Consider the following 14,880-nt stretch of genomic DNA (forward strand, 5'->3'; position numbering starts at 1 on the left):
TATTTGATATGTCGCAGACGACGGTGCTGGAGTTGGACCTGTCCGCGTACGACAAGGTGATGGTGGTAAACGTGCGAGGGATGGCACCATGTGTGATAGTGGGGATGGGAGTGAGAGGCAGCATCGTGTGCACAGCTAGCTTCATGGCGATCTGCGGTACGCAGGGTGGCACAGACCAGTGGCGGAACCAAAATTTAGACCTGAAGGGGGTCTAAGTCTAAAATATAAGAGTTTAAAGTATCGTTATTAAAAATGTTTAGTATGTTAAACTATTTTTAAATATCCAAAAATAAAACGATTGAGTAATCTAGATATTTAGAACAAGGAACTACTAAATAGTCAAAACTCGAAGACATTTTAATATTTCTTACTATAAATTAGTATCATTAGTGCACATTAGTACTATAAATATATTGTATCTTTATTTTATCTTGTTCTTGTTGCTAATACTGATATAATTTTACAAGGTATATAGTGATTAAGTGCAAACTTCACAAACGCAAGGGGGTCCGGACTCCTTCATGCTATAAGGTTCCGCCCCTGAACTGAGGGTTTTCTGTGTCTGTTGTACCACTGGATTTGTTGTTTTCCTTTTCCTTAATCTGTGGGGTCCGGACTCCTTCATGCTATAAGGTTCCGCCCCTGTAACTGAGGGTTTTCTGTGTCTGTTGTACCACTGGATTTGTTGTTTTCCTTTTCCTTAATCTGCTTGCTTTCCTTGTTGTGTTTTATCTCGCCGTAGAAGTACGAGACAAAACCCCAGAGGGAGAGTACAAGAGAAACCCCCTTTTCTGCTTGGAATTTTTCGTTGTAAAAAATCACAGCCAAGATCTCTGTTACCGGTAGCAGAACAGTGATTACGATGCCGGAGAGCAGAGATGAGGCACAGAAGATGATTCCTATGGCTCCCAGGAAGAAAGCCTGCCAGATTATTGCACTCACTACGAGCACCACGTAGTACGTAGTTTCCCCGAGCTTGTAATTTCTCGCTTCTCTTGGAATTACCTGGACAACGTTTAAATCCAAGATTAGACTACATATATCTTCCGAATCTAGTAATGCAAAAGCAGCTATTAATTAGTCAAATAATAATATATCTCTCTAAACCTAAAGAAAAACGAGATCATTAATTGGTAAAAAAATACTGAAGTCATTGGTATGATCATAAGAAAGTATCATGGTTTTCTGGATTATGAGCACTCGCTCATTGCAAAAGAAGTTGAAGTCCATAAATGGTAAAAGAAGGAAAAAAAAACCTATAGAAAATACCACTGAAGGAAATCTCTCTCCTCTCTCTCTCTCTCTCTCTCTCTCTCTCTCTCTCTCTCTCTCTCTCTCTCTCTCTCTCTCTCAAGGACACTATAATTTTTTTTATTCATATAAGGTCATTTTTGCATCAATATACAAATGTAAATACCCAACCCTTGGATGTTATTTTTATGAATTTTATAGATGTTATTTTTATGAATTTTATCTCTCTCTCTCTCTCTCTCTCTCTCTCTCTCTCTCTCTCTCTCTCTCTCTCTCTCTCTCTCTCTCTCTCTCTGAGATCGTAGGAAGAAACTCGCCGTCAGATCTCAGTGCCTCGACAATGATGCATCTCCAACGGATCTTTAAGAGATTGAAGCATGAAGATGCCAAGGCCAAAGCCAATCCTCATCCTATGCCGTTGCAACTGGTAGCACCTTTATCTCCAAACTAAACCAAATGCCACCGTGCATCCAAAACCTTAACCTCGCTTGATCTTCCGCTGCCGAATTGTAGCGCCGATCTTTGTCATCAAGGTGTGCAATACCGAAATCTGATTGAATGGATTTCATCAATTCAGATAACCCCCCCCCCTCTCGTTGTTAATTCTAATACATTATATGGCTATTGAGAAGCCTAATGATCCCGGAAAAGAGACCTTGCAGGAGGAAAGCCACATAAGCTTAACCCTGCCGAGGTTGGATTTGGCCACACGGCACAGTAGCTTTATATTTTTCATCTAGTAGCTTTTGTTTACCATGAGAGTATCTTTTATAGCTATGACAATAGCTTTTGTATTTTTAACATGTGAGAATTTCATTACAGTATCTTTTATTGTGGTTGGTAGTTGTTTTGTTTATGATTGGTAATAACTTTGTTTGACAATGATAATAATGATGGTGGTAGTAGCTATAGCTTTGTACGATAGTAGTTTTGTTTGTCGTTAGTAGTAGTTTTTGGTGTCAGTGGTAGTATCTATTTCTTTGTACGGTAGTAGCTTTTGTTCACTTGGACAACTTGGTAGCAGCTTTGTTTCTCATTAATAGTAGCTTTGGTTGACGTTTATAGTAGCTTTTTTCAGTTCAGTAGTAGTTTTTGTTGCTAATGATAGTAGTTTTCTGTTTGGCATTGGTAATAGTTTTGTTTGTCACTGGTAGTAGATTTTAATTGTAGTGATAGTAACTTTTGTTGCTGGTGGTAGTAGTTTTTTGTTTAGCGTTGGTAGTAGCTTTGTTTGTCGTAGCTTTTAATGACAATGATATTAGCTTTTCTAACCTTGCTGGAGGTGGCCAGAAAAATCACGGTAGTAGCTTTTGTTGCTTATGATAGTAGCTTTCAATGCTTGTGACAGTATCTTTTACATCACTAGAGTTTGACAGAAAAAGTTGTCAGAAGTCGCGAGAGCCTAATGGAAGTTGCCAATGACCTTGTCGGAGCCAGACGAAAGTTGTTGTGACTTTGCCGGAGCCGCCGATGGCCTAACTATGGAGGAGAAAGAATGACTTATGACTTTTTGGTCAAATGACATTTAGTAAATATAATAATTTTTAACGTCTAAAAATTAAGCATTTTGAAATATAGTGTTCTTATTTGGATAAATCTTATTGAGTGTTCTTTTTTATAAAATTGGTATACCAAATGGCCTTATATGTAATTGGCCCAAAAACCTAATACGAGCAAAAAAATTATTGCTACGCACTTATAAGTTTCACTAACGTTTCCAAAATTATTGTTTTCCATCCAAGTATGTACATGGTCACTCACACCTTCACACATGAAGGTGTATAAAAGTTTTCAAAAAAAAAAAACACACATGAAGGTGTATAAAAGGAGATACATCATGCCGGCCAGTTATTCGTTCCAGTATATTCATATACTGTGATATTCTATACGATCGATGGTTCATCATTGAATCATTGATCCTAGAAGCCGCAAAGAATTTTAAACCCTAGCTATATGGCCATATGGGTGTCTAAACGATATGCACAAATAATTTCCTCATCATTGAAGAAATAAATGCCGTCATCATATCCCACCTCAATAATTGAAGAACTACTGACCATTATGATGCTTAATTTTTTTTATTTTTTTAAATGGACTATTCCAGTGCTAGCTTAATAGCGAATCACAGAAGTCAATGCATTACTAACCTTGAAGTCATTGTTGACCAGCATCCCAACCAGGCAAAAAATGGTAGCGAACAAACTCATAACCATCTGAATCTCCAAAACCAAAGCATACGTGATGTTCTGCTTGGCCTTCTTGTACATCAACTCCACCAACGGCAACACAAACCCATACAACGCAGCCGCGGCCACCGTCATCATGAACCCCACCATGTACTGCATGTTGGACTCTCCCATGGGCCGGTCCGAGCTCGTGTTCAGGCCAAGAACCGCCGACCCAATCGTCAGCAGCACGACCGCGTTTATCGAATACGACGTGAACTTCTGCTTCACGAGTATGAAGGCAAACAAGGCCGTGAAAGCCAGCTGTGCCGCAATAATTAGGGCTGAGGTGGAGACAGGGAGGCGTGCAACACCATAGGCGTAGAGGTAGTCGTCAAGGCCGGTTATGACGCCGATGACGGCGGAGGCAAAGAAGAGAGGGAGCTTCATGAGGAAGAGCTTGGTCGGTGGTTCGGTTGGAGCTTCGTTTTTGCGACGGTGGTAGTAGGCGATGACTATTGGGACGAGGATTATGGGCCAGCCACCGGTTCCCAGCATGCTCGAAAGCCAGACACGCTGACCCCCGTGGATGAAGTAGAGGCGCATTATTAAAGGGCCGCCGCAGTTGCCTATGGATAAGAGCACGCAGCTCAGAATGAGCAGCAACCTTTTCAGGGCGGCGGTTTTACGTTGCTCCTCATCGGTGGTTTCCATTTTTCTGACCGGAATTCACTATAGGTCTAAAAATGTGTGTGTGTTGGTGTGAGGACTGAGGAGTATATACTTATATAGATGGTTACAGTGAGCAAAATCAGTCTAGGAGTGAGGGAAGCAAAAATACTTTGGCCGGCACATCTAGTGATTCCTATTTATTCTGTATATCAACAGTTGACAGTCGTCCACGAGGTGATTACCGTCTCTTTCGCAGCTCATGGATGAGCAAATGCTAATGCAAGAAAAAGTTAAGAGTCTAGCAATGTGTATCAAAGCAGGAGTCAACTAATTGGGTGAGGCTGATGAATATTCTGTGTACGTATAAGAATTTGAAGGTCCTAGAGGGGGGTGAATAGATCCTGAAAACCTTTTCGTTCAATTATGCTCATAGGGGATAGCGAGAGTCGGTGCTATCATGTATAACATGATACGAAGACGAAACATAATAAAGATGTAGTAATAAACAAATAACACCATGATGTTTTTTACTCACATAAACCTTGATAAATGTGTACGTATGTGTCTTTGAAGATCCTAGAGGGGGGCGGGGAGGGTGAATAGGCTCTGAAAACTTTTTCGTTCAATTATGCTTATAGGGATAGAAAGAGTTGGTGTTATCATGTATAACAGGATACGAATATGAAACATAATAAAAGGTACAGTAATAAAGAGATAACACCATGATGTTTTTTACTCACAAAATCAGTCTAGGTGTGAGGGAAGCAAAAATGATTTGGCCGGCACATCTAGTGATTCATATTTATTCCGTCCATCAACGGTTGGTAGTCGTCCACGAGGTGATTATTGTTTCTATCATTGCTCATGGATGAGCTAATGTTAATGCAAGAACAAGTTAGGAGTCAACTAATTGGGTGAGGCTGATGAATATTCTATGTGTGTACGTATAAGTCTTTGAAAGTCTTAGAGGGGGGGGGGGGGGTGAATAGGCCCTGAAAACTTTTTCATTCAATTCAGCTCACATGAGATAGCAAGAGTTGGTGCTATTATGTATGACATAATATGAAAACGAAACAAAATAAAGATGCAATAATAAATAAATAACACCATGATGTTTTTTACTCACATAAACCTTGGTAAATGTGTATGTATTAGTCTTTGAAGGTCTTAGAGGGGGGGGGGTGAATAGGCCTTGAAAATGTTTTTGTTCAATTCTGCTCACAAGGATAGCATGAGTTGGTGCTATCATATATATCATGATACGAAGATGAAACATAATAAAGGTGCAGTAATAAACAAATAACACCATGATGTTTTTTACTCGTAAAATCAGTCTAGGTGTTGGGGAAGCAAAAATGTTTTGGCAGGCACATCTAGTGATTCTTATTTATTTTGTACATCAACGGCCGACAGTCGTCGACGAGGTGATTACGTCTCTATCATAGCCCATGGATGAGTAAATGCTAATGCAAGAACAAGTTAAGAGCCTAGTAATGCGTATCAAAGCAAGAGTCAACTAATTGGGTAAGGCAAATGAATATTTAATGTGTGTGCGTATAAGTCTTTGTAGGTCCTAGAGGGGGGTGAATAGGCCCTGAAAACTTTTTCGTTCAATTCTGCTCATAGGGGATAGTAAGAGTTTGTGCTATCATGTCGAAGACGAAACATGATAAAGATGTTGTAATAAACAAATAACACCATGATATTTTTTACTCGCATAAACCCTGATAAATGTGTACGTATAAGTCTTTGAAGGTCCTAGAGGGGGGTAAATAGGCCCTAAAAAAATTCATTCAATTACGCTTATAGGGATAGAAAGAGTTAGTGCTATCATGTATAATAGCATACGAAGATGAAACATAATAAAGGTGCAATAATAAATAAATAACACCATAATATTTTTTACTCTCAAAATTAGTCTAGGTGTGAGGGAAGAAAAAATGCTTTGGCCGGCACATCTAGTGATTCTTATTTATTTTGTACATCAACGGTCGACAGTCGTCGACGAGGTGATTAACGTCTCTATCGCAGCTCATGGATGAGTAAATGCTAATGCAAGAACAAGTTAAGAGCCTAGCAATGTGTATCAAAGCAAGAGTCAACTAATTGGGTAAGGCTAATAAATATTCTATGTGTGTGCGTATAAGTCTTTGCAAGTCTTAGAGTGGGGGTGAATAGGCCCTGAAAACGTTTTCGTTCAATTATGCTCATAGGGGATAGCAAGAGTTGATGCTATCATGTATAACATGATACGAAGACGAAACATAATAAAGATGTAGTAATAAACAAATAATACCATGATGTTTTTTACTCACATAAACCCTTAATGCAGAGAGAAATTGTGTGCCTCTAACTCTTGAAGAGCAAAACTTTTCACTATGTACTCATACACCATTTATAAGTTTGTAGCAACATCACGATATCAAGACTTCCGTGTATCCTATCTAAGATTCTACCTAGTCTCTAGATTGTTCCACCTCACTCATCTCACAAGTGTTTACATAGCGAAAGTCTTACTCAAGGCTTTGAGCAGATACTCCTAACTAGAAAGCTCTACTTGGAAGACTTGTAGTGATACTGAGTACATCAACACTCCTTACAAGCTTGTAGCAACCTAGGGATATCAAACCTCGTCTGTGTCCTATCTCAGACTCTCCTAGTCTTTCAACCGTTCTACCTCACTTGTCTCTTTAAGTGTGTAGATTCTCATATATTAGAAGATTCAGTCTTGAATCCAGCTACCTCCCAGCTGATTCGATGGTGAACACTTTCAAGGTTGCTTGCATTACCAATTACACATCATGGCATGCAAAATGATATGTATGCTTTTGAGAAGATTTTGTTGTTCAAGCTCTAAGATTTACGGTCAACAATGGAATACTTAGAATATCTGGAACAATGCAAGGGACCCAAGCCCCAAAACCAAAGGGAAAATGTACATTTTTAACAACATAGACAACCAAGGAGAGAAGGGAACCTTGCTCTCCTTATAGAGGCTGAATGTGTGCAGGATAGTAGGCACACTAACCAACGTGAAAATGAAAGTTCTTGAATATTTTGTCATTATCCAAACTCAGTATGTGAAAAGGCATATATAGCTGTCATATGACAAGTAAATAGGATAAACGACTTTCTTAACCAATGTTTGATTTAAAAGCAAGAAACAAAGATTTTAAAGCTTTATTCAAAAGCAAGATACATCAAAAAACGTTTTCTCTGAGATCAAATAATGACTAGTTGGAACATTGGATTGTGTGTCACAAAACCAACTACAGTATTTGAGAACAAGTTATCAGGTCATGGGTTGGAAACAACCAAAACAGGCTTGGGCTCCAATAGTAGAATACTAGCTTAGCTGACAATTTGAATTTGAAAACTAAATTCCAAATGTATATGGACAAGCTACATTTGAAGCATAGATAAAGAGACCAAGAACAAGACTCATAACAGGTAGCTATAAGATACCCAGCAAAATCAGAATAGCAAGCATAGTTGTCATCCTCGAGTTGTAACATACAACCCGACTCAACTAAATTAAGTCTAGCAAATGTTATGCTAAAATATATATGAATCAAACAAGGAAATTCAAAGTTTTTGACTTAACAAATCAGTAGAGACATGAAGACATGCATTTTAGGAAACTTAGTGGGTTATGATGGCTAACAATGATTCTATTCTTAGTGAAAAACATGAAATGCATATGCATGTTTTTACCTGAGTGTCATGATGACATGTTGGGTCTTCATCTTGACACGGGCATTCAGACTTTACTTGGTCTTTAACCAACTTAGTTTGGTTGTGTTTTGTTCAACAAGGATTGCCAATATATTTTATACATACAATCTTGTCTTATGTATTGAATCTGTTGTCATCATTGGTGTATCATTCCATACCTTCAAGATTTTGGATAATAACTAGAGCTAGCTACTGCGAAATTAAACTTTATCTACACTAAATCTCAATGGTCATTACAAATGTATATTTTGGGTAGAGCATTTATAGTTTTAGAGTTTAGGGAATTAGTTGTTTCTACCCAAAAGCTAAGAGCAAACCACGCACCGAATGTACGTATGTGAGCAACAATTAACTTTGTTTAGAGTTACCAATTTGTGTTCTATGTGACATATTGTGCCTTATTCAAATCTAATGAATGAGAGAAAAATATGATAATAATAAGTTACCTGTATATGTTTAAGGACAAGGGAATGCTATACGTGTGAAGTGCATATATTGAGCTACATGTAGACATTATGAGATAAATTTATCTCAAAAAAGTGTTGGAGAAAATGAATGTAGGTTGATTAGTTTTGCTTCAATCTGTGGTCATATGTTTGAATAAAAGGTCACTCACTCAAAGGGATCCTCCAAAAAGTAGTGAACCCTAAATTCCAATTATTAAGCTAAACAACTCATTGAATAACGGAGCTTATTCAAGACATCAAGGTCCACTTGCACCATTCATGTACATATCATGTGCGCCTTAGTCAACTATCACTGTTATTTGAAATTTGAGAACGGAAAGGAGACAAAGACTTCAAAGTTACCAATTTTTAGCAGTAAATATTTGGCAATTTAATCAATCTGCTTTTACCAAAAAAGAAAAACTAGACCCAAATATAAAGACGAAAAGCTTTGAATATGGCTTTTCCTGATCACCTCCTTATCGACCTATTCTCCATCGTCAACCATATAATCTCACCCAATTGTACCCTATTGGCCATTACCACCACCAACCTACTCTCTCATACCCAATCTGTTCATTTTCTTTGTATTACCTCTCATAAGATTAATCCCAATTGCAGTTCCAACTACATCTCTGGCGTCGATTAGTTCATGGACGACATCATTCGCCAACCACAAACGGGATTTCGGGTCTATAATACCTTTGTAACTAGAAAGCATTATAGATTCAAATCATTTGAAAAAATGAAACACCCTGCCACCCTGGTCGACGTCGATTTATTTTAGTTCGTCGATCTTCCTTTGCCTTTTTTCATTTTTTATTTAGTTTAATTTTGTTGTAACGGAGTTAGCCTCAGTGTTAGTGTCATTTGATTGCGTGTTAGTGTCATTTGATTGCTAAATTAAATGGTTAAATATGATTGGTTAGTAATAATCTGTCCACTTACACTTTGGTACCCTGATAAGTTTCAATTGAATATCATCATATCTAGTAGTACGTTACGGGAGTCTATTCAGCGCACTGTTAGAGTACTACCACCATCACCACGTGCTCATGTGCACCGTTAGATCAAAACGGAGGTTAGCTGATATGTGGTAATTAAGGTAAGAAAGAACGCCTCCGCAAGGCCGGTGCCAGAGCCAACACCTTCGAGCAGCACGGCCACAGCTGCGACGATGGAGCAGATTATAAATCTGGTACTCATGTTGCCGACCGTGAGGAACATGACGGAAGAGTCGATCTAAGGGATTTGAAAAAATTTCTCTCCTTTTGGTTGGGTATCCATGTCTATGGAGGATTACCCAGAAACAAACATAGTTGACCAGTGGCCACAAACTACTCACGTTCATCTTCTTCATCTTCAAGCTCTCTCCCTCTATAATCAACTTTTTAACGTACTACTAACGCAGTAAACATAGTCCAAGACCATAGAAGACCATCAATGAGTCACCTTGCCTTAAATTCGATCATGCCCTAGCAGAGTAGCAGGGTAGGCATATTGAATCACGAGGAATCCAATACACTTTCTAGCCTTGGGACTAAAGTTGAAAATGAACCAAATAGCATCAGAACAGTGGTTGTGGACAGTGGCTCTTCGGGAGCCTGATGACAACCCAATTGTGAACGAGATATAAAGAAGCCAGAGCTGCCTTAGTTTTTAAAATTGTATTCCCTTCCCTCCTCCGACAAATGAACATGCACCTCGAACTGATCGAAGAAAACTTTACGATGCCGACACCACCTTAAGGCGGAGATATGGTTGGCCAACCACATAAGCTTGCGGGTCGAGAAAGCAATACACTTCGACACCGTTAACGAAGAGTAAAAAGTAAAAACGTATGGACATTTCAATTATAAAACTAATGGATCCCACAAAATAAAGGGCTCAGATTGTTTCTGACTATTAAAATATTCGCCGATGTGGAAGCTCCATGGTGCATACAATCTGTTTCCTACTTGACATGTATATTCGATCAATTTGGTATTTTGCCTGGGTCGATTCTTAACTAGCAAATCGAAGCATCAATCTATGGTTCATTCAATTCACATTCTCGTAAATGCGAACTGCAATATATTATCACTCACTAGCTACATGCACATATAACTACGTATCCTTCAATCCTGTATAGTCTATCCTACGAGTCTAACTATATATAGAGTACTACGCACCGATAAAGACGAACTTGGATTTCTGAAATCCTGACTGGCTGTTCATTCGATAGATTTGCAAGATGAGAAGATCTGAATTGAAAGTTATATCAATGGGGAAACTTATTCATGATACCAAGGTGTTAGTGAACCAACAAATATTATGCAATCTCAGCCGTTCATTCAATCTAAATTTTTGATGGCACTAACACCAAAACTAATCTTATCGTAACTGAGACAAAAAAAAAAATCTTGTCAAAATGCTGTAAAATAGATAAACTCACGTTTTTAATTAATTAAATTACCCAGAAAACTCAAAAGTCAAATAATTTGGGTTTTGCCCTCTTCTATGAAGGAAATCTGGGTTTTTTTTTAAATAAACCCACAACAATCTGGGTTTTGCATATAAAAAAACTTCACAATTTTATTGCCCAATCCCAAATCCCAAATCCCAAATCCCAATCCTGCTCATAATTTAACAATTCAGAAATAGGCCAACATATTACACATCTCACACCTTCTTCCATCTACATCCACCGTTCCACCATAACCCTACAAGTTCTATTGACGTGAAAAAGGACTAAAGATGGAAATGCAAATATAAAGTTCTAGGTATTAATGTACCATAAGCCAAAACATGGTTAATTACCAAAATCCAAATCATGGATTCATGGCTGAAATGTTGGCAGACCCGTTTTGGTCCTTATATGAATGAATTGGATAATATTTGGGCATGCAGCATTCCATTGCTATTCCTTATCAATGATGGAATCGTCTCCTGTGTTTCAAAAATCTCAGATTCAAGACAAGAACAGTTAATTGTGATTACCCAAAAGATTAACAGAGTTGATTGATCAAGGTAAGTGATGGCTGATTGGATCAGATCGAGTGAGATTGATATGGTCGATGATGGTAATTGAGAAAGAGGTGACCGTTAGATCCAGCTGAAAAGTCATGGTAATATTAAAATTTACCACACTTTTTTAAGTCATTGACGAACCAGCACGTGACTAGCATATAATTGGTGCAAGTGGACTTGGTGCCGATAAGCTCCCTATGATTGGTCCTACGCCTTTTGCACTAATTGGTGATGCATGATTGCATGTAATGCTTATCTCCCGTAAAACAAATGACCGGTGTCATCCAGAAACAAATTTGACCACCAAATTTTGTCATATGTCCATTTTTAAATTTAAGTCATGCGTCTTTTTATTTTTTTTATTTAATTATATTTTAATTATAGTTATTAATATAAATTATAATTTATTATAATATTTACTTGAACATAAAAATAATAATTTTATTATTATAAATTATTATTACTTAACTATAATTAAATAAGAAAATACGGGTCGTAAATTTAAAAAATTAGATATAAGTGAACAAAATTTAAGTGGTCGATAAATTTATTTCAGCGACATCCATATATACATATGATAGTGCTTACCGACTTTTTAAACTACTTCACGTGGTTTATCTTATGAGTGCGTGGTTAAATCTATATGACGATGATATGATCGATATGATACGACTGTTGCATATAAATACTGCAATTTTCAATTTTTTGAAGGATTATTTTCTTTTTAATATCTAATGCTTCAACCCTTTTCTCTTGTTTTTAGCCATCCTATACTAATGTTGATTGATGATTTTGACAGGCACTACTAATCGTCTAATCTACTAAAGCATGGTTAATATTTTCTATTAACTTAATTAATTAGTTTTGAAATGTTATATGTTTGCCTAGCTAATGTTGATTGATGATTTTGACAGGCACTACTAATCGTCTAATCTACTAAAGCATGGTTAATATTTTCTATTAACTTAATTAATTAGTTTTGAAATGTTATATGTATGCCTAGCTAGTCATTTAGTCAAGAAATTATATATGGTCACTTGATAGCATATAGCCACATTGAAAGTCCAAGGATGGAACACGACAATTACCTATATCATCTATCAGTAGAAATAAATCTAATGGAAATGGCCATTACCTATCAGTATATACAGTATCCTCTGATTAAGACTTTTTTTAATTATTTTTTATCATCATATAGTTAAAGATGACATTTGATTTTTCATTTCTCTAAGAACACAAAGATTTTAGTACATTATTATCCCGTTTAAAAAAATTAGATAATTGAAGTGGTAAGAGCACTAATACTTGCTGTCACGACCCAGACCGCTCCGCCGTAACACGATATTGTCCGTTTTGGACATAGCCCTCACGGTTTTGTTTTTGGGAGCTCAGAAGCACCTTCCCAGCGGGTCACCCATCCTGGGATTGCCCTGGGCCAAGCATGCTTAACTTCGGAGTTCTCCTCTCCTCCGAAGCCATTGAGCCCCCAAAAGGCCTCGCGTTAGATAGAGGTGGGTATGTACATATAAGACGCATCACCCCCTCTCCGTTGGCCGATGTGGGATATTACACTTGCTCACAGCTAGGTTATGATTTGGGGAAATTTTATTAGGTGCACACCAGTATATGATACCCACATTTATAAATATGACCACAAATTTATGTCATTGTGGTAAAATGAATAATTATTTAAGTAAATATAGTTCTACTATAGGTAATTATGTCACGACCCCAAAATTCCGAGTGCGAAACTCGAAAATCGAAGCCATGAAAAACTCTAAAACAATCTTAATAATTCGAAATCATTTTATCGTCACAGCGTATCGTTACTGAGTTCATAGTACGTCTCAGTCGAATTGATTATTATAAAACCAATTTATAATTCAAGCATTATATCAAATGAAAATGTAAAATGCTCTCAAATCTCACCACAAAATAAAGTAAAGAAACTTCGCAATCTTTAGAGTAGTCCGTCATTTCTGCTAATCCACACCTACAGAACTATCCCCTACACCATCGAATAGGTGCACCGGAATTGTAAACACAAACCCGGTAAGCTTTGCAGCTCGTATGAGTAAAACGACAATATAACATGCATAATAATACAAGAGGTAATACTAAAAACATTCAATTATAAATGTACTCATGAATCACAGGACGGCCCATCTGGTTGTCCAATAATATCTGAAAATATAAGTGCTCATGAGAAATCGAGCAACTCATCTGTTTACCCAAATACATTTATAATACGGGTACTCATGAGACCCAGGTACTTATCTGTTACCCCTTATGCAGTACGCTGCCAGACATTGTGCAATCCATCTGTCACCCAATATCCAAAAATATGGGTACTCATAAGCTGGTAACCCATCTGTTACCTCTCATGCAGTACACCGGCAGACAGACTAGAGCTCTAACTGAATTGTAACTGTCACCCGGCCAAGGCTAGGTTCCGGCATGCCAACAGGTCCGAAGACAGAAAAACGTTTTAACATAACTCAAGTTAAAACCACGTATAATACATTCCTCACATGTTATTTCATAAAAAGACAAGTGATTCATGCTTAAATAAAATAAATATTAGTGCTTTAAATAAACTCATTTGAAATAGGAATATGATAGTATATGATATAGCAACCCATATATATATATATATATATATATATATCGATTTTACCATTTCTACACATACACAACCCACTATATCATATACATATCATAGTTCGATCCTTTAAAATAAAGTGTAATTATGAATCACCGCCAATGGTAGATTCGTCATAATGAGATTTACTCACCTTATTTTCCTGAGCGTAATTTCCACAATACCGAAAGCAAATCTTTTACTTGTTTTGTCGATCACCTAGATTGGATAAGAAGTGATTCGAACGTTACATAAAACCTTAAATGCCAAATCAGTACTAATGTTTCACTGTTCATCATTTTTTGGTTTTTTACGAAATTACTGTTCACATAAATACTATTCACGTGTTACTGTACAAGCACACACTGTTTACGTAAACCTGTATACCAATGTACTATTCCATCGTAAATACTATTTCAGTAAATATTAATTACTGATTTATCTTTCAGAAAATTACTTTTACAATTATTGTACGTAAATTAATTTTTATATTTACCGTATTGAAATTATTTTTTACAAAATTTACTGTTTTGGAAAATAATGTTCACGCGCCACCTCCGGTAGCCGCGCCGCCCACAGTGGCAGCGCGTGGAGCCTACACGCCAATTCTAAAACCGGCGCGTAGCTTGCCCACCGCCGCCCAAAATCCTTCATTTTCTTCCCCTCTACCCTCCCACGGCCTAAGGTCGCCTCCTGCCCCCCTCACACTCCCTCACGCGCCGCCTTAGGTGGCGGTACAAATCTCACCTCCTCCTCCTCCGATACTCCTCCAAATCGACAAAATTCAACCACAATCAATCACAACAATCACATTAAACCAACCCTTACCTAGATTGAACATTGAAACCACCATAATGTCGCCGGAGAAGCTCGAGATGCCGGCGGGGTCGATTTTCGTGAGGGGTGAAACCGGCAGCGCTATTCGGCTCCAACTTGCTTGCAGATGGCTTCGGCGGTGAGG

The 14,880-nt window shown here is 37.6% G+C and overlaps 1 protein-coding gene across 1 annotated transcript; it reads right to left on the reverse strand.

Annotated features, from left to right (window-relative positions):
* Positions 1–621: 621 nt before the first annotated feature.
* Positions 622–4,374, reverse strand: LOC126795851 (purine permease 3-like). Its single transcript, XM_050522590.1, has 2 exons — positions 3,399–4,374; positions 622–1,005 (listed from the first exon to the last, which is right to left on the reverse strand). Exons 1-2 carry the CDS (start codon positions 4,128–4,130, stop codon positions 622–624), a joined length of 1,116 nt encoding a protein of 371 aa, XP_050378547.1. The 5' UTR covers positions 4,131–4,374.
* Between the last annotated feature and the right edge of the window lie 10,506 nt (positions 4,375–14,880).

Source organism: Argentina anserina, chromosome 5, assembly GCF_933775445.1.
Source record: "Argentina anserina chromosome 5, drPotAnse1.1, whole genome shotgun sequence".
Classification (NCBI taxonomy): domain Eukaryota; kingdom Viridiplantae; phylum Streptophyta; class Magnoliopsida; order Rosales; family Rosaceae; genus Argentina; species Argentina anserina.